Genomic DNA, 22454 nt, shown 5'->3' on the forward strand with positions numbered 1-22454 from the left:
TGAACATGGCATTGGAGCCAGGTACAACCTCCAAGTCATCTTCATATTTAAGTATCAGTAAGAACTGTCCCTTCTGTGAGTGATCCAGGGGTAGGGTCCAGCAGCTTGCTCTGTTTGCTGGCACTAATCCAGGACAGCCACCCCTTTTCTGCCAACAGAGCCTTCCACCTTGATTTTTCTAGTGAGCCCCTTGTTGATTTAATATTACTGTCTTGATTTCATGTATTAGAACTGATCATACTGTCTGTAACTCTTACTTATGTCTAAATTCTTATCCCCCCCTCAGGGGCTGAATCAATGCTAAAATCTCTCTTGCTCTGGCTTTTCACCTCCCTGATGCAGCAGAGGGAGGGTAGGTCGAGATACTGGTGGGGCCAGCAAGAATTTGGCCTGGTTGGAGGATGTTTCACTGACACGGTGGAAACTCAGCCTTTTGTCCTGGCATCTGTTGAGTTGTGTTTGGTATTTTTTTTTTAACTGTTAAAAACTGTCAAAGGCAAAAAGCTTGGCAAAAATACTGTGTAAACCGAAGTCTCTTTTTCTAGCTCTGCCCATCCTATGGAGTGGGTGCCCCAGTGCTCGAGCAATATCCGTGGCTGCTGCTCTACAATCACTCTTAAGCACCTGGGTTTGATTAGAAAGGGTTACTCTGCCAGCTGAAAGCATCTGAGCTGCAAGATTAGTTCCTAAAGTGTCCTGGTTCCCCTCTTGCTGGTGTCACAAATCAGCTCCTGCCAGCACCAAAGGCCTCAGAAGTAGTTTTGGGTCATTCCTCCACTGTGGACAGAGCTGTTCCCTTGGGGAGCAGGGCTGGCACAGAGGGGAGGCTGAACATGGGCCTGGTGACCTTGTGGGGCAGAGGAGAGGCAGAATTAGCAGAGGGAGGGAGAAGCACAGCAGGAGCTCAGTAACTGCTGTCATAGACAGGTTCTGCAGCCGTGGTTGCATTGAGCCCTTTGCAGAGGGCCTTAGAGCAGAGCTGCTCACACAAAACATCTGAGAAGCCCCATTTGTGCTGCTGGAAGGCTGCAGGACCTGCCTGAGGTGTGAGGTGCTGCTGGGACAGGGAGGTGGAGAACATCACCTGCTGCTCAGAGCAGGTCCTGCTGGGAGCACCCCGGGGCTGCCCCAGGGCCCTTCTGTGAGGAGTAGCCTCACTCTGCAGCAGCAGCGGTTCTATCACAAAGCTGTACAAATTATTTTTTCTTATTGATCTCACAATGTCAAATAAAAATTGATATCCTTAAAGTGTTTGTTTGTTTGTTTGTTTCTGACCATCCTGTAGCCTGCTGCAGTAAATCCCTGGTGAATGACTATTTCAAAGTGACTGCCCAGCACTGACATGAAGTGATTGTCTTAATTATGGCAGCTCTGTGTGAGGGTGCTGTCTGGCCTGGTGTTCATTAGTGGGAGATAAGATCAGAAGAGGGGGGATCAAAATAGCTGCAAGTAGCTGAGTAAAACACTGAGGAGGGAAATATTACCAGCCTGGAGATCTGCTTGCCTTTGAGGCTCCTCGTCATCCTCTCTGGCAGAGCTGACATATTTTCTGTCTTCAGTTTAACCACAGTAAAGGCTTTTCTACCATGTGCTAATCTACCCTGCCAGCCCACGGGACAGGCTCCTGCAAGGTCTGGTGTTGCAACAGTCACTGGGGGAAACACTTGGGCTGCTCCCAGGGCTGGCGATAGTTAAAATCCTGGACTTGAGCAAGATCACTTTTCACTCCTTGCTCTGCTTTTCCACTGGGGGAGGTTGAAAAGTTAGCAAAGCACTGGAGGAGCTTGCTCAACTACAATATCCATCAGGATTGCACCAGAGAGAGCAGCAGACTCACCTCTCATCTGCTTTCTGTGCTGCTGCAGTTCTGCATCCAGGACAGCACACAAGGGGAGAACAACAGTGAAACTGTTTTGGGAAGGGGCACCTTAACCAGCTCTCAAAGCCACCTTGTGCTTACCTTGCAGCATGGGGTTTTTCAGAGATGAGCTTCTCTTCTTCAAAAGCAAAGCAAGAATCGAGCCAAGAGTTTCTTGAATTAGACTGGAGAGTTTCCAGCCTCGCCCAATGCACATTTACAGCCGTCACATCTTGAATTGCTTTGGCTACAAGCCGTGATATTTCTACTACATTAAATAGTAAAATAAAAATATGTGCTGGTAATTTCCATTCATTGCTGAAGTAGCAGCTTTAATCTGCATTAATTTTGCTGGGTTTTTGAATTATTGCATGAGAGCTCAGTGGGGAATTGCTAAGGAGGGCAGCAGTCATTTGCACTCTTGCAGGTGGGGGCATGGGGACAGGTTTGTGTCAGAGATTGGTCACTCTGCAGCCCTTCCATGTGAGGCTTGAATGGGAGTGCAGCAGCTGGCAGAAGCACTTATTCTAGAGGTCAGTGAGGGCTGAAATGCAGCACCATGTGTGGAAATCCCTCCTGGTTGCACATCTGATGTGTCCCCTCTGTGTGTCCCAGACAGAGCCATCGCTGCAGTCTGCTCCCCTGTGCTCCACGCCCCACTGCTGCCCAAAGCTGGAGCACAGCTTTCTTGGGAAAGCTGGCAGCTCATGGCCCCTTCCAGGTGCTCTGGAGCACCCACAGTCCCCCTTGCTGAAGAAAGCAGGGAATTACTATTATTTTCTAACCCTAAAATGATTTTTGGCTTCCTTATCACTTGCTTCCCATGGTTTGGGTTCTCTCCCACTTCACCACACTGCAGCAGATCTGCCCTTCTCTATCTCTAACACCTTCAGCAAGGACATTTCTGTGGGGACATCCTCCAGCTGGATACAGCCCCCCACCAAGGGTGGCACCATTTCTGCTCCCTTTTGCCACCTGCATCAACAGCAGCAGATTTCCACCAGACAATTTGGGAAGGCTGTAGCTCACCCTGCAGCATCCAGGACCACAGTGCTGCCCCCGGGCTCCCAGTGGGAAGCCCCCCAGCCGGGCAGGGAAGCTGCAGCTCTGCAGTTCCCTGCTGTCCCAGCCAGGCTGTGCCAGACTGGCAGGCTGCCTGCAGAGGGGAAGGGCAAAGCAAGACTATTTTGAATGTTAAACAAGCAGAAAAGACTTTGGTACCAGCTTTCCACAGCCAGAACTAACAGCAAAGGCAAAACACTCCTTGGATTTGGCCTTGAGGTTCACCTTGAAGCCGTAATCACCAGGGGCAGAACCCTGGCAGAAATAAATCTGATATTCCGGCAGGTAAAAGCCTTTTAATCAACCCCAGCTTGGTCTCAGTGACACAATGCCATTTCCAAACACTTCGGACTGCGACGAAAGCTACATCCTTAAAATGGCAGCTAATTAATTTTCCTGTCCTGCTAACTTAATCCTTTTTCCAGCCAAGAAAGGCAAATGGGAGTTCACAGAGCAGCGAGGCAGCCAGGAGTCTGGCAGTGTGAGCAGGAACACAAGCCCCAGGGCTCCTTGGCAGGGACCCAGGCTGTGTGGTGTCACAGCTTCCCAGGCCATTTTAATAGGAAGGGAGATGGAAAAAAAATAAATAAAAGGTGACATTTGGATTATCGATGGCTCACCCTATTCCAGTGGTCCTGGGGAACCCACAGCGCCCCACACAGGGAGATGTGGATGTTTATTCCCAGTTCAAACCCCAGTGCTGCCAGGCAGAGCACCCAGCACTGTCAGTGCCCTCCCTGCCCAGACTGGTGCTGGCTGAACCAGTTTCCCCGGGATCTGCCTGAGGCAGGCTGTGCTGCAGGGGCACTTCACTTTGCATTTCAGAAAAAAAATAATAGAAGGAAAGAAAATATTCCCCTCCTCACCCACAGTATTTCTGCTGTGTATTTTAGAGCAGTTCAGTGCCAGCCACAAAAGGCCAGTGCTGATGTCCCCAGAGCCACAGGCTGCTCAAGAATCCCCTGTCCCTGCCCCAGGAGGTTTCTGCTCCAGTGCAGGATGCAGGAGGAGCATCCTCTGTGCACAGCAAAGGCTGAAGCAGAAGTGCACAAAACAGGACGCAGCCCAAATCAGTTTTGGTGTGGTCAGTTTGGCAGGCAGGCCAAAGAGGACCTCCTGTTCTCCACATCCACACCAGGCTGTCACTCCCTGGGCCATTACTGAAGCCTCCAAGGCACCCACAGGTCTGGCTGAGCCCCCAGTAAGGCACTACCTCCCCAGCACAATGCAAAGCACATGGAGGGGAGAGAAGGGGTCAGATAATGCCCCCTCCTTGCCCAAGGCCACCATGTTGCTCTACAGCCTCCTGTCACACACAGATCCCTGCTGAGGGACCTTGGAGATGGTGGCACAATTTCAAAGTCACTGCCACCAGTCTGAAGCTGGAGCCAGCTGCTCCTTCCATACCTGTTTAAATACAGCAGCTTCAGATCACAAAGGGAAATCCACAGCAGAGTGAGGCCCATGATAATATCCATGGGAGGGACCCACGTATCCTACAGGATGCACCTGTAGGATAAACCAGGGCTGGTTAAAAACCCCGCTCTGCTGGTGGCCAAGCACGGCCATGGCCATGCTGCTGCCTTGGGGTGTCCTGGGCTGGCAGGGAGGACAACCATGGAAACAGCCTGAGCTGTCTCCCAGCATGGGAGCAGTGGGCAGGGGAGTCCCAAGGCACTTTTTTCTCTGCCTTTGCTTCTTGTGCTGCAGAGCTTGAAAGGGGCAGACCTGAAGCTCAACCCCACCACATTCCGAGAGCAGAGCAATGGGATGCTCCACAGAGATGAAGCGCAAGTCAAAACATGAGCAGTGAAATAAGAAGTGAGTCAGGACAGATGAGCTCCAGACACAGCAGAGCACTCCATCAGCACAAAACCCCTTCACAGGGCCCCATGCCAGCCTCGCACTGAGCACAGCACCAACCTCCCAAACTCACCACTGCTCAGTCCCTCAGAGCTCCCACCTCATGACTGAACATAACAGGGAAAGGTTTTCAACCTCCTTCTGCTTTCCTATCATAGCAAGAGCTGTCCCTTTCATCTCCTTACCTTCACAACCCCTTCTCCCTACAACAGTGGGTACACCAGAGCCAGGGGTGCAAGGCATACCCTGGGAAGGAGGGCCTGTTGTATCTACATTTGCAGGAATTCACCTTTGGCCACCTGGAACCCAGACAAAAACCAGCTTTTAGCTGCCCCACAAGGTCAGAACCTCCTCAGGGTCCTGATGCGTGAAGAAAAGCCACCACCATCGCTCACCCTATTATCCAGCAACCATTTCCCATCGCAGCCTGGGCCGTGACTCACCAGGAGCTGCCTTTCCTCCGGGAACTCACAGTTCCCAGGAGTCGCTCTGACCCCGTTTCACCTGCTGGAAGCCGCAGGCACTGCCGCAGCAGCAGCTAGCTCTGTGAGAGCCCTCCCAGCTCACCGAGCCCCAGCATGCCCTGCCCACATCCAGCTCCTGCCATTCCTGCTCTCTGACAGAACTCCTGTGGGAGGGTTTGATGGATGTGATACACTTAAAACAGCCTCTTCCAGAGCTCCCGAGTCTCCCCCACCGTCTCCTTTTCCACTAATGATCATTTTGGATAGCAGCTTCTAAGTTCTGTGTGTGCAGAGGGAGGAGCCCTGAACCCAGGGATGCCAGGGGAATTTCAAAATGTGCTTTCACCGAGCTGGAAAAGGTGCTGGAGCAGCTCAGGTCAGAAGCCAAACTCTAACAAAGAGGCAGCACCACCACAAGTGCCAAAAGGTTTGGACAGCTTCTCTGCAGTCCTCCTACCTTCCTTTCCAAACTCCTGCTTTTTTCCAGCCCCAAAAGCACACTTGAAGCCAAAAGGCACCCACTGCAGCCACCTCTGTGTGGAAGCAGCTGGGAGCCTGTCCTGCCTCCACCTCACACTGCTCCCATGCCAGACCCAGGTGGGAGACCACAGGGAGAAAGGAGCCCACTGACATACAAGAGCCCAGCAGCCAGTGTGTTGGTTTGTGGTGGGACTGTCCACACCAAGGAAATAATTCAAGTGTACAAGACCAAATTAGGGCACAGATTTTATAATCATCTTCATTAGTGATACACTATATGACCTTGGGTAAGTCCCTCTATCCATCTTTAAAGACACTCTCAGAGGAGAGCCACAAGACTTTAATTAGCAGCCCTAAAAGTGCTCAAGATAGCTTGTCTCTCTTCCAAAATAACCAACTGCAGATGAATTGGAACAATCTTATTCTCAAATTCTGAAAGCAGCTGGGATCCAGGCTGCTCTCAGATCAGTCACTTCAACAACGTAATCAAAGTTAAATGTGCCAGCTGTGCATGAAGGGTTTTAATATGCTGTGCAGACTGGAAAACAGCTCAAAGAATCAATGTTATTTTTCCATGGCTGGGATGTCACTGTCGAACAGCTGCATTATAATCATCTGCAATCAGCAAAATGCCTTTTTTTTTAATCACTTCTAGTGTTGGGGAACGGGGCTCATTTTTATTTCTGTCCTACTTAGGAAAGCACCCTTGATCCCTGAGACACCCAGTGCCAAGGGATCAGGCAGCCACTACAGCAGACCAGACCTGTGGTGATCAAACCCCAAATACCCCAACAGCCTCCTCAGCTCTCAAAGTTGTGCCCAGACAGGAACTGCTCACACTGCTACCACCACCTCATCAGCCCCACTTGCCTACTGCCACTGATCCAAGACCTGGAATGGTTCCAGAGCAGTCCCTCCCTGTGGAAAACCTGAGCACAGCCCAGCATCCTTCTCTGCAAGGGCCACCTCTGCACAAGGATGTGGATCACAGCTGCATGATGAAGCAAGGGGGGAGGTCTCCCAACTCCATCCTTTACAAAAAACTGAACCTCTTTGATATAGTCTACATATTAAACAGTTACAAATACAATTTAACATTAAAATATACACCTACTCTGGAGTAAATGACAAGAAACAGGCTGACCATGCAAAAAAGAGCTTTGCCCTAACAACTACCAAAATGCTTTATAATCCTCTCCTTCCTGCAGAGCATCCTGCAGGGCTTTGCTCTAAGTACTTTGTAAATGAGCACACACCATGGGGATCATTCCCAAAAAGCTCTGTCCCTCCTACCAGCTGCTCAGCAGTGGCAAGTGGAGCACTGAGATTCAGCAAATTGCCAGAGGTGTCCAAAATTTGAAGGGACATTATGCAAGACTGTTTACATTAGAGGAGTGACAGTGATGGAGATGACAGCAAGCATATACAAGTGCCAAGGATCCAGCTACTTCCACTGCAGCTGGAGATGGTCCAGGACTAGGAAACAGCTATCAAATTCTCACTGCAAATGTAAAGAGTAAACTTCCTCAAGCTCTCAAGAACATCAGATCTCCAGCAAAAATCTCATCTGAGGTTTGCATTCCAACACCTTTCCCAGGCCAAACTATTCTTCTGGACTTCAATATAAATTGCTTGAGAGTTTCATCCCGAGCTCAAAATCTGAAGAAATATGCAGCTGCTTTGAGCACTTCCCAGCTCCTGGTGAAGGGCAATTTTCCTTACATGGTACCAGCAGTCCCCATTCCTGGCAAAGCCGTGTGGGTGAAGGCATGTGCAGCTCAGTTCTTCCACTGCCTATGGAAACATCCTCCAGAATTTACCACGAGGCTGTACAAGTCTGTACAACAATTTAACTCCTTCCTTGGCACATCCATCCTCTGAACTCTGAGTAATCAGCTGCTCAAGGCATCAGATCTGTGCTCCCAGCCCTGAAAAGCATCTTGTGCACTTTTAAAATGAAGGTGCTGACATGGAAGAAGCGAAGTTGAATCACATCCCACAGCACACAAGGAGCACCTGCCTTTTCCACCAACTCTTCCCACAGCCCCTGCCTGCATTTCCAGCTCCATGGACAACCACAAGGCTCTCCTGCCACACTGCTTTAGCCACTACCAAGAGACAACACCACACCACAGACTGAGACAAGAAAAACACCAATGCCAAAGCCAAGCCAACAGTCTTTCAGTGATGAAACAAGCCAGGTTGCAGCTCAACTGAATGGATAATTTCAGGAAAGTTCAACACTTTTTGTTTAGTCCATCCTCCTTGAAATGATCTCAAGATTCAGATTTAGAATACAGCTTAACAATTCCTGCAGGCCAGAAGATTTTTGCTAAATCCCAAGGTATTCTTCTTCTCCAGTTTCTTCCTTTTCCACTTAGGATAGACTTCAACTTGTTTTTGCAGACCTGCAAGCAGTCGATCCTTTTAATTCCAGTGACTAACATCCTTCCTTCAGATCTCTGCCAAACCTCTTGTCTGCCAGATCTGAAATGTCTTTGGCCTTGTTTTCTGCTTAACTAGGTTGCACATTCTCAAGACAAGCACTCTCAAGTCCATTTGCTAAAGGTGTGATGTTGCCATGCTGCTGGTATGAAACACTGTAATTGAGCTTTACAGGTTCTTTTAACCATTTGTTTCTGTTAGGTAATGCATTTCTTGTATTTTTCCATCAGAAGTTTCTTAGTAGATACTAAAGAACAGACCAAAAGAGATGAAACTCAACAGCCCACGCTGCTGCCATTTCAGCCAGGCAGTTTAGAAGAAGAACCAGGAGAAAATTACCAGATGAAAAAAAAAAAAAAAAAACAAAAAACAAAAAATAGGTTTGAGGGTTTTTTTTACAGTTTCCTGCAAAGGGAGACATAAAGTTGCTTGACCACAGAACAGTCAAGCACAGCACAGTAACAGCCTCTGCTATTTTGGAAGATGACAATCACTGTCTGATGCTGGTTAAACCTGGGCAAGAATACACGTGCCCACCATAAATGCACTGCACCCTCAAAGCAGCACCCAACAGACACCTGCCAGTGTGACCAGCCTGGGAGCTGCATGGCTTAGGAGGAAAAACCCTTGATGTCTACACGGGAAAAAGTAAAGGTAACGTGCACTAAGGAGGCCCAGTTAAAGAGAGGGTGAGAAAACCCTCAGACGCAGCAAAACTCACACAGGTATCCAGGCTTCAAAGCGCCTCATAACCCTTCCAACCCACAGAAGGCAAGTGCTAAATTTGTTAATTCAGATTGTTAAGCAGTGCTCCTTACAGGAAACATAAAACCATATTTCTTCTCTACTTCCCAACGTTCTACTATGCCACAGTATTTCAACCTTACATGTTTAAGCCCTTGTTTATATAAGTTTTGAGCAAAGCACAAAAGGCTTCAAATTCCAGGATGCATCAGTGACCCATTCTCTCTCCTAAGCCCTTGCTGAGGGACACTCCTGCTGTGAGAGGCCCAGCTGTCACACAGGTCACAGCCCTGGTGGCAGAGCTCTTGCTGCTGGGCTGTGGTCTGTACCAGGAAAGGCAAGGCCTGACAGCTCTCTTAGCTGTCCCTGCCAGCACAGCTTGGGACTGTGTTTGTCCAATGCATGTCCCACCCACATCCAGCACTGGGGTCTGGCTCACAAGGAATTCTCTCCTTTAAGAATCTTCTTAAACCAGTTGTGCTTCTTCCTAAATGAACCATTTCCATGTGGAATTCAGGGCTGTCTGTGTGCTTCATCAACTGGTGTTGCTCCTTTTTCTTCATCTCTACACTGACAACCCCTGAGGACATCTTCGTTCCTTCTTATGGAGACTCAAGTCCAGCTCACTACATGGTTTCTGCTGCTCTAATATTCTAACTCAGATTCAATCTATTCAGATAAAATAATGGTGAGATCAGGGAAAATTCCCACTGCTTGCACTTGAATATTTTGTAGCTTCTGAGGTGCAAGATTCCAAATGAGTGCATGGAAGTTACCAGCTCCCTGCAGCTGATTTGGCAGCCAATTGAATCCCACCAAAAGAGCAGATTTACACACTGCCAAGGTCACTAGTGAAAAATCCAGCCCCTGCTCAGACACACAATGATCAAGTGAATGTCTCTAGAATCAGTGATGAAAACTAAAACAGCCACTATAAGGAAGAAAGCTGTCTCCTCTTATCACCTACTATTTCAAGAATAGCACATTACATGCAACTTGATGCATTTAACCAGGCCATTTTACAACGAGGTATGCACAGTATATCTGACCCTCTGTAAATAAAATCCCTTAGAAGAGTCCAACACTTGGCATGGGATGTCCATCACAGTGACAAACAGCTGCTATATGAAATTTGACAGAGTAAATCCTCTTTTATATCATTTCAAGGGTTTTAAAATAAATATTCAATTTATGGGTTTTAAAATAAATATTTTGTGGGTTTTAAAATAAATATTCAATTTTATTCATCTGCATAGATGAATAAAAGTTACTTCTAAGAATCAGGGCACATTCTAGTAATGCCTTCTCCTATGTCACTTCATTCATATACACCGTGACAGAGATTTGCTGTTGCTGTATTTCATTTCCTTCTTGAATTTCATTTCCTTCTTGGATTTCACTGGTGCCATTCCAATGGTCAAACTGCATCTTCCAAGGAAACCAAGGCCACCGCTTGAGAGTGGATGGAAAAGATGTCTCACAGGCTGGTTTGTACTAAAAATACCAGCAGGAACAGAGAAGCACAGTCTTACCACGAAAATCTGTTTCCCTGCCTGGACAGTTCACTGGAATCCCTAGGATATTTCCCATACTAGGCCAAGAGCACAAGTCAGCACGAGCACAACTTTAACCTGTCTTTTAAAGAAAGCTGTTAGAGGATCAGAGAAGGTTATGAGCAAACAACTGAAAACACACACTCGTCCCAAGAGCCACTTCATACTGGCACATTACTGGTACTGTACTGCTTTAGAGAGACAAAAAAATTATATGCAGGTGGCTTCAGTCTTCTTTGTATGTTCTGTCATATATGGAATTGCCTTTGGACAAAATAGTTAAGAGGAACACAGGAGATGATACCAGCTCAGGTAACCGAGGGTTTGGAAAACTGGAACTTACAGCCCTCAAAACTGAGTAAAAATGTGCACCCCAGAGGCCAAGCTGAGTGACACCTGGGCAGCTGCTCCAGGGCACAAACACATTCTGCAGCTAACACCACAAGCTGTGTGTGAGGATGTGAAAGACCAGGTTCAGCTGGTTTTACAAAAATATCCTCAGTCTGATGGTAACAGACAACTGGAGGAACTCAGTGCTGCCCGCTACAGACTCCTCAGATTAGCACTTCTTAAAAATTAATAAAATGGTTTATTTTATATATACATATGTTCCAAAAAATTTATACAGTTAAAATATCAAATTAGTGATCTGGTAACAATACTGTTCAAAATAATCTCTTTTGTATGAACATTAAAATACACGTTTTTAAAAGCGTTTCCTTTTAGTGCTTCCAAAGCACAGCGTGTGCCAAGGCCACCTGAAGAATCTCCGTCCTCCTCACAGGATGAAAGAGAACTGAAGTCGGGGACCTGGGAAGCCTCAGGTGCACTTTCATAATGTCTGCAGACAAAACAGAAGAGAGTCTGAGGTAGATTGTTTAGTGACCATCAGGTGGTAACAGTCACAGGGCTGTCTTTAGCTTTCATTAACACAATAGCAGTTTCTTTACTCTCAATCTACACTGAATCTCAAGTTTAAAGGCATGGCTAGCAGTTCTTGGGAACAAGACCCTTGTCTCTGTGGTGGCAACATGCAATTTTACCAGTGCAGGTGTTTCTGGGAGGGTTTTTTTGGGAACACACGGGCTCTCTCCACGATGCAGACAGTGTGTGCATTTGACAGTGCCCCGTTTTAGTGCAACCTGCTGCCTATAGCACGTAAATGTCTAATGACAGCGTTCAAATCAGTAAATTCTCATCACCTGCAGGAGGGGCAGCAATGGTTATCTTCTTGCCTGTTGAGCAAAGAGCACCCTCCACAGGAAAAAGCCACACCTTTCATAGCAAATCCTTAAGGTTATAGCCCAGCTTCTGCCGAATCAGGCTCTTAAAGTTAAAGCTCCACTGCTTCTTCTCAGACTGTGACAGTAAAATCACTTGACTGCCAAGATGGTGAGGGCAGCAGCTACGTCCTCTTCCACTCTTCTGTGGCACAGCAAACTCTTTCCTGGTCCACATTCCTCTGGCTGGTTCATTATTATCTGCTGTTGACATGATTAACTCTGTTGGGTGGGCTGGTGAAATCTAGTTCCTCTAGTATTCTCTCTAAGTGTTGTATCAAGACCCGTTTTTTAAACCTACAAAATAGAGGGAGAGCAATATAAATTTCTTCTTCCAAAAATACAGTTGAACAACTCAAGAATGTTTGGCCATGAAATATCGTATTCTCAGAGGCTCTCTGTTTCCAGTAGGGAAGAGCTTGCTTTATTTCTGGCATTAGAATGGCTAGAAAATTTAATTTACTACATCTGCCCCTCCCCAACCCACTTGTATTTTGAGTTGGTCTTCAAGAACAACCTGTTATCTCTCTAATTCATATTTAAACTTTAACATCATTTACTACATAAAAATGTAACAGTAGTTTGATCACTAAAACAATTACAATTTAAATATGTCAAAACAGAAAATCAGAATACTAGCACGGATAAAGTTTATTATTCACTACCATGATCTAAATTAATATTAAATTTATTACTCTGAGTCATTTCTATCTATACAAACCTTGCTGCTTCCTTGATAGCAAATTCAATGAAATACTTCTGAATTTCCATAGGTCCTTGCACCTCCTCAAGAAGAGAAAATATTTTTTCATAATCTAAAAGAGAGATAAAAAATTCAACCAAGTATTAAGAATGAATGTTGCAGATAAAATTTCAGAAAAGCTCAAGAGCCAAAAAGGAAAAACAAAGCTCAGTTTCATGTATCTCTGTATGATAAAACACATAAGGCAAGAAAAACACCTGCACTAGCTTTAAGAGCAGAACACAGGTGACAGAATAATTTAAAGTAATACTGATGATCTGGGAATTCAAATGTGGCACCAAAGATTATGGTTCTCTTTAAAATGCAGCAGGTAGGATGATTTATCCTCAGAAAATGCAGGCTGGTAGAAAGAAGCCTCCCATTTCCATGATCACGGTTAAAACACACAGGGCCACCAAAACCCTGATCTGGCCTGGAGCCATTGTTTCTGCAAGCACAGGTTGCCATTACATCTACAGAGTGTGAGCACAACACAACTGTTCCAGTGGTACAAGGTAAATATGTCCACTGCAAAAGAATAAACTGGACACACTAAATTGGAAACAAATTTAAAACCAGCATTGTTTTACTATTTCCCATAACTGACCCTTGTGTGAACACATTTATGGTGCTGTGACCAAGAGTCTGCTCAGAGATGCAGCAAGCAGAGGGAGCATAAATGGTCAGATCTCTGAACAGATTACATATTCAAGTCACTACAATTTAGCTTCTTTCTCTGATGACTGCTTGAATTCTGCACCAAGACAGGTGACTCACACTGAACACAGTTTCACTCTGCATCACCATTTACTAGGCATGAATTTGGTATAAAATTGGATGAGCCCACTTTGCATGCAGACTGTCACTTTTAGTCTTCAATTTTTAAGAGTTTGCAACTTTTAGAGTTTCATCACTAATTAGTCTCACAATTTTTTTTTAAAAAAATCAACTCTGCTATAAACTGTTACTATTCCCTTTCAAGCGTATTCCTAGATGCACACCCTTAGAGAGATGTGCCTTTGCCCTGCAAAAGGGAGTTTTGATGGACACAGAGCAACAAGTGCACTTTGTGTACACAGGAGCAGTGCAGCCTAAGGCACTAAGAGTATTCAGTCTCATTAGATCATTTGTAACAAAACTAAATCCTCTGAAAGGTGCTCCTTTTACAGGGCACCTCCTACAACAGTTAACCTGTCTTCAAGGGCAAACCAGGGTGACTTGGCACTCAACCTCCCAAGCACAAGTCCAAACTTCAACTCACCTGTCCAGCATTTCCTCCTTTTTTGCCCTTCCATTGCTCATTTACGAGCAACCAGAAATTACTTAAAATCTGAAGTTGTGTGTATATTGAAAATAGCTCCTTCCTTCCAGGTAAAGTCTTCTCTCTCACACCACATATAATATATACTACTAAAATAAAGAAACCCAAGACACTTACTTCTTCCAGGTTTGCGAACCTCTTTCATCACTTTAATTTTGATGTCAGCGTTGCTTCCCTCCAACATGGTAGGTGTTATTTTAAAGGAATTTGGCACAGATTCAGAAGTAGACTCCATGGCCCGCTTTTGGTCATCTCCACTCACACTGTAATTCACAGGCCCTCGAACAAGTGCGTTGGTACCAGGTTTATGATCCAGCCCATCTTCACTTAAACAATTGAATTCAACAGGTAAGGAGTCTAAGTCATTGGGTAACATCTCATCCTCTCCCACAGCAGCTGGAACCACAGGAGCCATTTGCACAGGTAAGCCATCAATTTGCTTCTCCATTGACTGACAATTTTCTGCTTTCTTCTCTCCGTTGCCATCTTGGACAACACTGTTACTGGTATCTACAAATGAAAAATACGTATATTACTGGTGCATAAGTGCAGCATCAAAAGAACCAAACAGAAGTAGTTCTGTATTCTTTTTGTCTGAAGTGCTGTGTAGCAATCTGACAGTGCTGGACAACACTCCAATACTTTTATTCAGCTGTGGATGTGACCAAGGGAATACTTCCCCTTTGGACTGCTGCATCTTCTTTCATTACTGTTAAGTCACCATGTTCTGTATTCCTAATGCAATGTCATGACTCCTAAGTAAACTCATGTCTTCCTTCTCTTCCCCAAACCCAGCTAACGGAGTTTTCTTCTCTGTTTACTGCAATAGGTGGGTATGAAAATTCCGATTTGTGGGAAAGGAAACAACTGTATTTTAACATTCCTTCTTTGCCACAGAATACACAAAGAAAAACTAAAAGCTGATCTGGGATACTTTCCACCTCCAAACAGTTTTTTTAATTTCAGATTTCAATAGCTGTAGCAGCAACCTGTTCACCTAAGCCAACAAAAGAAACCCACTCCTACATACCAGCGAAGCACGGATGTGCTGGCAGAACCTTTTCCCTTCCTCACCAGATCCCCCCACCACCCGAGCTGCTGCACCACAGCTCAGCATACCTTTACTTGCTGGGACCCCCTTGAGGCTCAGGTAGGAGGGGGAGCCAGGAGCAGCGGGTGGCCCCTTGCCACCCACGTGGTTGGTGACGACAGGCGGTGCCTGCGGGCGCCGCAGCAGGGGGGACATGCTGCGACGCCGCTTCAGCGACGCCGGCGTGTTCGGCTCCCCGGGACGCTTGATCTTGTTCTGGGGCCCAGCCACAAACTCGTCAGCTTCATCTATCATCATACCCTGAAAAGGAAGTAATAATTTCAGTAGCAGTACAAAGCAGCAACTGTTTGACCAATCCACTGGTGAGTTGAGTCCCTCTGCGTTCAGACTCAAGTGGCTTTCAGAACACTTGACAGCTCTCAAGACACCCGACATAAGTAGAGAGAGAGCCCAGTGCCACTCTGTAGAGCAGCACGATTCCATACACATTCCTCTTGGACCACTTGGGAGACATCCCTCCTTTCCACAGGCTGCACAGGTTACCAATTTATTGTTGTTGTGGGGAAAAAATTCTGTGCACAAATTATTTCAAGCTGCATTAAATATAAAGGCACAGTAGGCAGCAAGGCCCCTCCTACCTTCTTGTCCTGTTTAAATGGATTGCCAAATGTATGGAGTCTTTTTGGTTGATCTGGGTCAATTTCCCGAAGAGGTGAAGGCATCATTTTCAGGTATTCCTGGTAATTTCCCATCTGAGCAACAGGAACACTATGAAGGCAGTCTGCAACAGAAACGAGATCTTAATTTAGTCTGAAAATTAAGGCAATACAAACTTCACACCTCAAGTGTTAGCATTCAGAACTTGAACTGATTATTTCCTTTGACTACAGAGGATGAGCTAAGACTACAATTGTGGAAATAAGCCTAGCAAGAGCTGAGCTTAATTGACAGAACAATAAAAAATAAGCAAGTTTAATTTCTATGCTGACAACTGCATCTTTAGACCACCAGCACCTCAAAAAACAAAGAGAGCTCCTCTCTGCCTTAAGCCCCTATCACTTTGTAACACATGTCTACTGAACTGAGGCGGATGTGAAAGCTTTCCCATGGAACTTATTTTTGAGTTTCAAAGCCAGCATGACATCTTGCATGACAGAAGGCAAAGATTTCCTTCCTTCCCCTTCAGAGTCAAGAAAAGGACATTGTCTGACTCAGCAAGAGATGCAATGGCAACCTCTGCCCCCACACCAAGAACCACTACCTTAAGGAAATAACAAAAATAGCTGTATTCTCTTCAAACTATTAATGAAGAACTGTGATTTCTTACCTTCATCCTGCCCCAAGATAAGCCTGTGTGTTTTCAGAAGATTGGTTCTCATTCTAGTTAGCTGGTCTAGAAGACTGCGACGAGGAATATCATATGCATTTCTGAATGCCTGTGGCTTCAAATCCTAGTTTTGTAACAAAATAAGTAACTTTCAGTTAACCTATCAGCTCTCATGCATGGAGAAATTCCACTAAGAACTGTAATAACATTAACTTTTTAAAAATATTCTTAAGTAACTTTAGAGCTTCATAACTGGATACAAGCAGCTCAGTGGCTGTCTTTTCAACATGACCTTATTCAGCATTAGTGCTTTCAGCTCCATTAAGAGTAGCACATTAATTTGTGGATGAACAACAATAGCTGTCTTTTGCAGAGATTGGCACTTAAAACACAGTAATTTTCATTTACTACCATGAGGTTTTACAACAGTGTCCCAAAATCAAGTGCAAAAAAACTGCATTTACTCTTCTCCCTCTTTATGTCTACGCTGTACTCATCACAGTTCAGCGAAGGTATTTCCTTCCACACTAAATCCATAAAAATTACCCATATAAAACAGATGAGATTAACTGCTTAGTCAAGCAAGTCACAGTGCTGTTTACCTTGTTTAAAAGTCCTATGTGGAATCCAGCAAATTCTTTAACATTCATTTCTGACAGTCTCAGAGGAGATTCCCCAGTGATCCCTTGCAGCAGTTGTTTAAAATCCCTACTGTGTACCAAGGAGAGGCCACTGGAGTGATTTTTCACTTTTATTCCAATTTCTTGTGGAACTTTCTTACCCACTGAACCTATTATCCGTTCCGATTCTATTTTTGTCTAAAATGGAATCACATCGTGAGTTAAAGAATCAGCAGGCACTGCACATTTCCAGTACAAAACACACAGTACATTAGCAGAATAAAACTACAAATTTAGTTCCCTACTACCTACCCAGGGATACATTGGATTACATAGATTAGATCTCAAGCATAAAGAAATTCTAATGTGCTAGCATATGGAAAAATATTTTGCCAGTGTATCTAAATTTATATGCCAGTAGGAGGTCTGTGAATATTCCCTGATTTTGCTGCAAGTCTGTGACTCTCTTGTGTCCCTGAAGAACCATCTTTAAAGGGAAAGAAAAAACAAAATGGAAGGCAGGATCCTCAGGTTACAATACAGTTGCATTTAAAACAATAGTATTATTCAGATACAGTAATATAATTACAGTTTATGTCTGAACCTATGAACTAAGGTCTGCCTTGTATGTTCCTAACAATATAAGGGTGAAAAGTTGCAATAGAAATCTGTTTTATGAGTACATTTCTAAAAATGTATCACTTCTCCAATTAGCACAGATTTATTATTACAGCTATAGAGAATTTTAATGTATTAACTTCTGACTGTATTCAGAGTTAAGGTTTTTTTTTACCCACTAGCAATACCTCCAAAGAAAAAAAACACCCAACCAACCAAAACCCCAGAACCCACTGTGATTGCAAGCCACTTCCCCCAGATCTCCTCCTCTGCACAGTTTGCTTCATTATCTGTGGGAAATTGAATTTAAGGACAGCAGGAGCACAGCAGAATTCTGGAATTGCCTGTGCCTATACAGGAGCTGATAATGCATTCCACACATTCAAACTGTTCCATGTGCTGAGAACGTCTGTGAGAGCCACAGCAGCCATCTCGAGTCATTCCAACTCCACAGTGCAGATAAATCATATCAATTTGCATATCACTGGATTACCAAAATACCACAGGAAGTTTTATGTCTAGTAGATGCTCAGTAATTCAGAGGCTCTGGGATGTATTTTGTGCATTCTTTAAGGCGGAGGATTTTTGTTTTGTAATTTTTAAGGCTGCTTCCCCACTGCTTTCTAGATATTGAACTGCTGTTTTAAAGAGTTCCTCATGCTAAGGAGGAAGAACTTCCAGGCCCTTACACCTGGGATGGCAGTCTTGGCAAAGAGAAAAAAGATACACAGGATTCTTTCCCACCAGGTCACACTTAACACATAGAATGACTTTGACCTGAAGGAAACAGGAAGCTCAGATTTAAAGCCTGAACTGTGATTTTAATCCCCACAGACAAGAACATCCTTTTTTTTTTTTTTTGAAAATACACATTGCCAAGGGACACATGGAAACAAACATGAGACTGAAAGCAAGCCTCTGACTTCAGCTGTGAAAAACAATGGCAAGAGCAGGCATAAATCAAATTAATGATTATCTTCAGAGTTTAAAATCTAGCAAATATTTGAAGTATAGCTGAAGAGGTTCCATTTGCATTCCTCTCCACCACTTACAGAAGGCACAATCACTGGCTACAGAACCATACTGGATTCATCCATATTTCAGTGGAAATGCTCACCAATCTTCAATAATAATATATGCTGCACACCCATATGAACTCCCACAGGGATTAACTGCTTTATAATGAGATTACCACAAACTAAATAATCAACGCACTTCTAATTGCAAAGGTTTCATCAATACTACCTGTTGGCTGAGTTTTTTAAGGTAAGAGATAACACTGTAACTAAGTCCACAATCTAAATTATCTGATATCAGATTTGGAGCTCCCATCATCCTTAGGGCTTTCTTTAATGGCTATAAGGAAAACAAAATACACAATAGTAAGAGAATAAGTATTTAAAAAAGAAATTTATAAGCTCAATTATAGGAAGCTAAGGCACATAGATTAGTGCTCTAGCTTTTCCACTTTTGGCCACTAAAATTCAAGTCTATTCAGATAACATGTGACATGAGTTTGGTGTCTAACTATCTCACAATGGACATTATGCCACATCACCAAGACACCACACAGCGTGGTACCACTGGCAATTTCCACTCAAGGCTCAGGTCCAGAATAGCCGGGATGATGCAAGTCCATATTGAGGTGCATTGTCCAAGCTACACATAAAAGGTGACACAGTGCCTCCCTCCACCCTTTATTTGGCCCAGTCAATATCAGCTTCCCAAACTGTAGCTCTTCACCCACATTAACAAACAACCTAATCTGCATTTTCCTTATCCTGTTACAAAAATAATGCCAAATCTGGCTTCTCTGAACGTTCTGATGTACTTCTGATCAAAATTAATTCATTTTTTAATGATCAGAAAACACATTTTTTAAACACTTAATATCTTAACATAGCTATTCCTCCTCCTCAGTAGTTCTACAGATTTTTTTAATTCTTAAAAATGTTTACTCTACATACCTCTGAAAGGCAGAATGTTAACTACCTAAAATGCCATTATAATTATGTAAAAAAACTTTACTGGGAAGAGGTATGATGCAAAGGACTCTGGCCACACCAGCCACTATACCCCGGAGGATTAGAGGAAAAGATAAACATACCAGTAAGTAGTAAGGAGGCATTGTTTTTAAGTAGTTGTCAAAAGCCTGTCGCCACTTCAGATTTGGCTTAAGTTTGTGAACCTTAAACAAGTCATCTGCAACAAGGAAAACAAAACAAGGTGTCATTTATACAGTCCCAGACCTTTAGCTTTGTCCAAAATCGAACGTGCCAGGTTTCCCCCCATTTTCTCCCCCCACCCATCTCCCAGTGGGGCTTCCCCCCAAAAACTGCTCTTAACCTGAGGTGTGAAGGATTGGGAATCCCCACTCCTAGCTGCAGTAGGTAATCCAGAGCAAGTCCCCATTACAAGCACACTTACAAGGTACACCAGACTTAAACACTGCACACAACTACCAGCAGCATGGAAGGTGCAACAGATCCACCTGTTAAGAGTTTCACCTCCCTTGCCTCTCTCTTGCACATCAGGGAGTCCCTGTATCTGATTAAATCAAACAACATTAATTTGGTTCCATCTCCATTTTCAAACCAGCTTTCTTCTGTTCAACCTGTATGATGAATTCTGGTCTCCAGTAAAAATATTATTTGGCATCAAAGGGAAAGAATAAAACAAGTCAAATCAGGGAATCCTTCTGGACAGCTCTGCTGGACTTGCTGCCAACAGCAGCAGCTACACCCAGCAGACAAGGGGTTACCTCCAGCCACACCACCTGCCTCGTGCCAGGGCAGCAAAGTCTCCCACAGGTATAGACAAGAGAGAGAAATTAGCTACAAAACTGCTGTCCTTTAAGAGAGGGGCAACCAGACATTTCTTGCTTTGGGTAGTGTTTTAGAAGCGCGTGGCTCACTCCAGGTGTGCACCTGGCCTTTCAGGAATGGCTGAAGTGAAGTGTGGGCCTATTTGCTGTACACACTGTGAACTGTGCCTGTGGGCTCTACACCAAACACAGCATCCTGCAATTTACCATTTGCAATTATGAGTTATCCACTGAAATGAAGGTTCTTAGTAGGACTGTAGCATGCTGGCAAAGTGAGGCTAATGGAAAGATATGCAGGTCTGGAGAAAGGGATGTTCAAAAATTAACTGGGGAGAGCTGCAGGAGACAGAGATGCACAGAAGAGGGTGTGCAAAAGACAGATGTAGCAAAGAAATAGTTTTCTCCACATTGAGTTTTCAGGAAGATGTATTTGGAGAAGAAAATTTGACTTGCATAGTAGTCTGCACAAACTGAACTGATGTTATGATACTACTTCCCAAGTTCTCATAGACAAACCACACTCCACTACAGGTATTTTCCAATCTAAATGAATTCTGGATTACATTAAAAAAACATACTACAGATGCTACTTCTTCTCTTCCCTGGCCTGAAGAAAGTGGACCAGAGTGGGAGAGGACAAATCAAAATTCCATTTAAAATCTCAATATACTTCAAGCTTAGCACTATTATCCAAAAGAACCTGGGGTGATATCATGACATATGGCAAAAAAAAACCAAAACAAAACAACAAACCATCCATTCTTATTTCACAGATCTATTTCCTTTTTGCAGCAAAATGCAAGTTAAACTACACCCCTCTCTAAATTCAACACAAAACAAAAAACTTTAAAAGCAAGATGTTCAGTACTGGAGTATGTCCTAATATTTTACAGTCTATTGAGTACAGCTTAAACCTTAAACCCCTTATCAGCACTTGATTAGTGTCTCACCAGCTGCACTGTGAGGTTGTACCACTATGGGCACTGTGACATGTCACAGGCACTCCTCAGCTCAGCCACCTGGGGTCCTAATCCACAGCACACTTCTACTCCCAGACATCAAATGCACAAGAACCTCCCTGATCTCTGCTATCCCAGGAAAAAATTCTCAAAGCAGAGCTTCAGCTTTTTAAAATCAGCCTCTCCACAGCACAAACTCACTGCAGGAACTGCCACCTTCTCAAAAGGGAGGTAAACACAGCCACAAATTTCAGAGAGAACTTCACCATCAACATCTTACCTGCCTCTACCTTGAGAGTTTGAGACACACTGTCAGCAGACTGCAACACAGGCACTTGAAAGGCACTTTTTCCCCTGTGCCCTGGGCTGCACATGATGATTTATACAAATAAGCAAACTAAAAATAATCCAGTTAACTATGTCTTTCACAGATTAAACCACAAATTTTTGCAGATAAAAATTAAAAAGTATTGAAAAAAATCCTTACACAGTTTAGTTTTACTTCTACCTAATTATTTTCAGATACTAATTTCTGTAAAGTCTGCTTAATGTAGAACTCTTTTTATTTCTGAACTCAGAGGGAGTTAAAAGCACTGTATAATTGGGAACATGGTATTAAAAACCATTAGAAACAGGCTGCAAGCAACAACTCAAGGGATCAGGTAAAATCACACAGACCAGTTAACTGAAAATTGCATGGCAAAGTCTTTATCTACTTCAGATTAATGTACAAAACAACCAAATTGTGACAGGACACAATACACACTTTTAACACTCAGTACTACAGAAGGGGGCTGGATGCATCTTTAAAGATCAGTGAACAGTTAAAAAAAAGTGTGAGAGAGAAGAGTCAGCAGGTAATTTAAGTAGGTCAGCTGGAGTCTAAATTACAACAATCATGTACCATGTAACTCAAAGTAAAACTTAAAACTTGTTTTTATATTTTTTAAACCACCACTCACATGAAATTCCACCTGAGCAAGTACACCACCATTCCCTGTTGACTCCTGTAATTCTCCTAATTAGGCACTAATCCTCTATTCTAGGTAGTGGATTCATGATTTTACATTCACAGAAAAGAGTATCCTTTTCCTGGCAAACCATCTAAGGAAAAATAAGGCACTGCAACGGAAAACAGCATCCATCATTACCTAAGAAAGGTGTTGTGTCACTGTTTCCCCAATGATACAAAATGTATCAAAAGGATTTGGCTGTTCCCCCCAGAGCCACAGCATGCTGTGTT

General features: G+C 44.1%; 1 protein-coding gene across 6 annotated transcripts in view; it reads right to left on the reverse strand.

Annotated features, from left to right (window-relative positions):
* Nucleotides 1–11034: 11034 nt before the first annotated feature.
* Nucleotides 11035–22454, reverse strand: part of LOC103824496 (integrator complex subunit 6-like) — a 39659-nt gene continuing 28239 nt past the window's right edge. For 2 of the 6 annotated variants that reach the window (XM_030228730.2, XM_030228729.2), the window contains exon 11: nt 19536–19630. Coding sequence is in view for 2 of the 6 variants with exons in the window: in XM_030228726.2 (XP_030084586.1) it covers nt 11947–12046; nt 12471–12564; nt 13930–14322; nt 14932–15163; nt 15502–15644; nt 16191–16314; nt 16793–17008; nt 18674–18784; nt 19536–19630 (1508 nt within the window). In the remaining 4 variants the exon portion in view is untranslated. Of the gene's footprint in view, nt 12047–12470; nt 12565–13929; nt 14323–14931; nt 15164–15501; nt 15645–16190; nt 16315–16792; nt 17009–18673; nt 18785–19535; nt 19631–22454 lie in introns of those variants that run through there. The other 4 variants (XR_003944925.2, XR_003944924.2, XM_030228726.2 and 1 more) reach the window with 4 other exon arrangements.

Source organism: Serinus canaria, chromosome 4A (assembly GCF_022539315.1).
Source record: "Serinus canaria isolate serCan28SL12 chromosome 4A, serCan2020, whole genome shotgun sequence".
NCBI classification, from domain to species: domain Eukaryota; kingdom Metazoa; phylum Chordata; class Aves; order Passeriformes; family Fringillidae; genus Serinus; species Serinus canaria.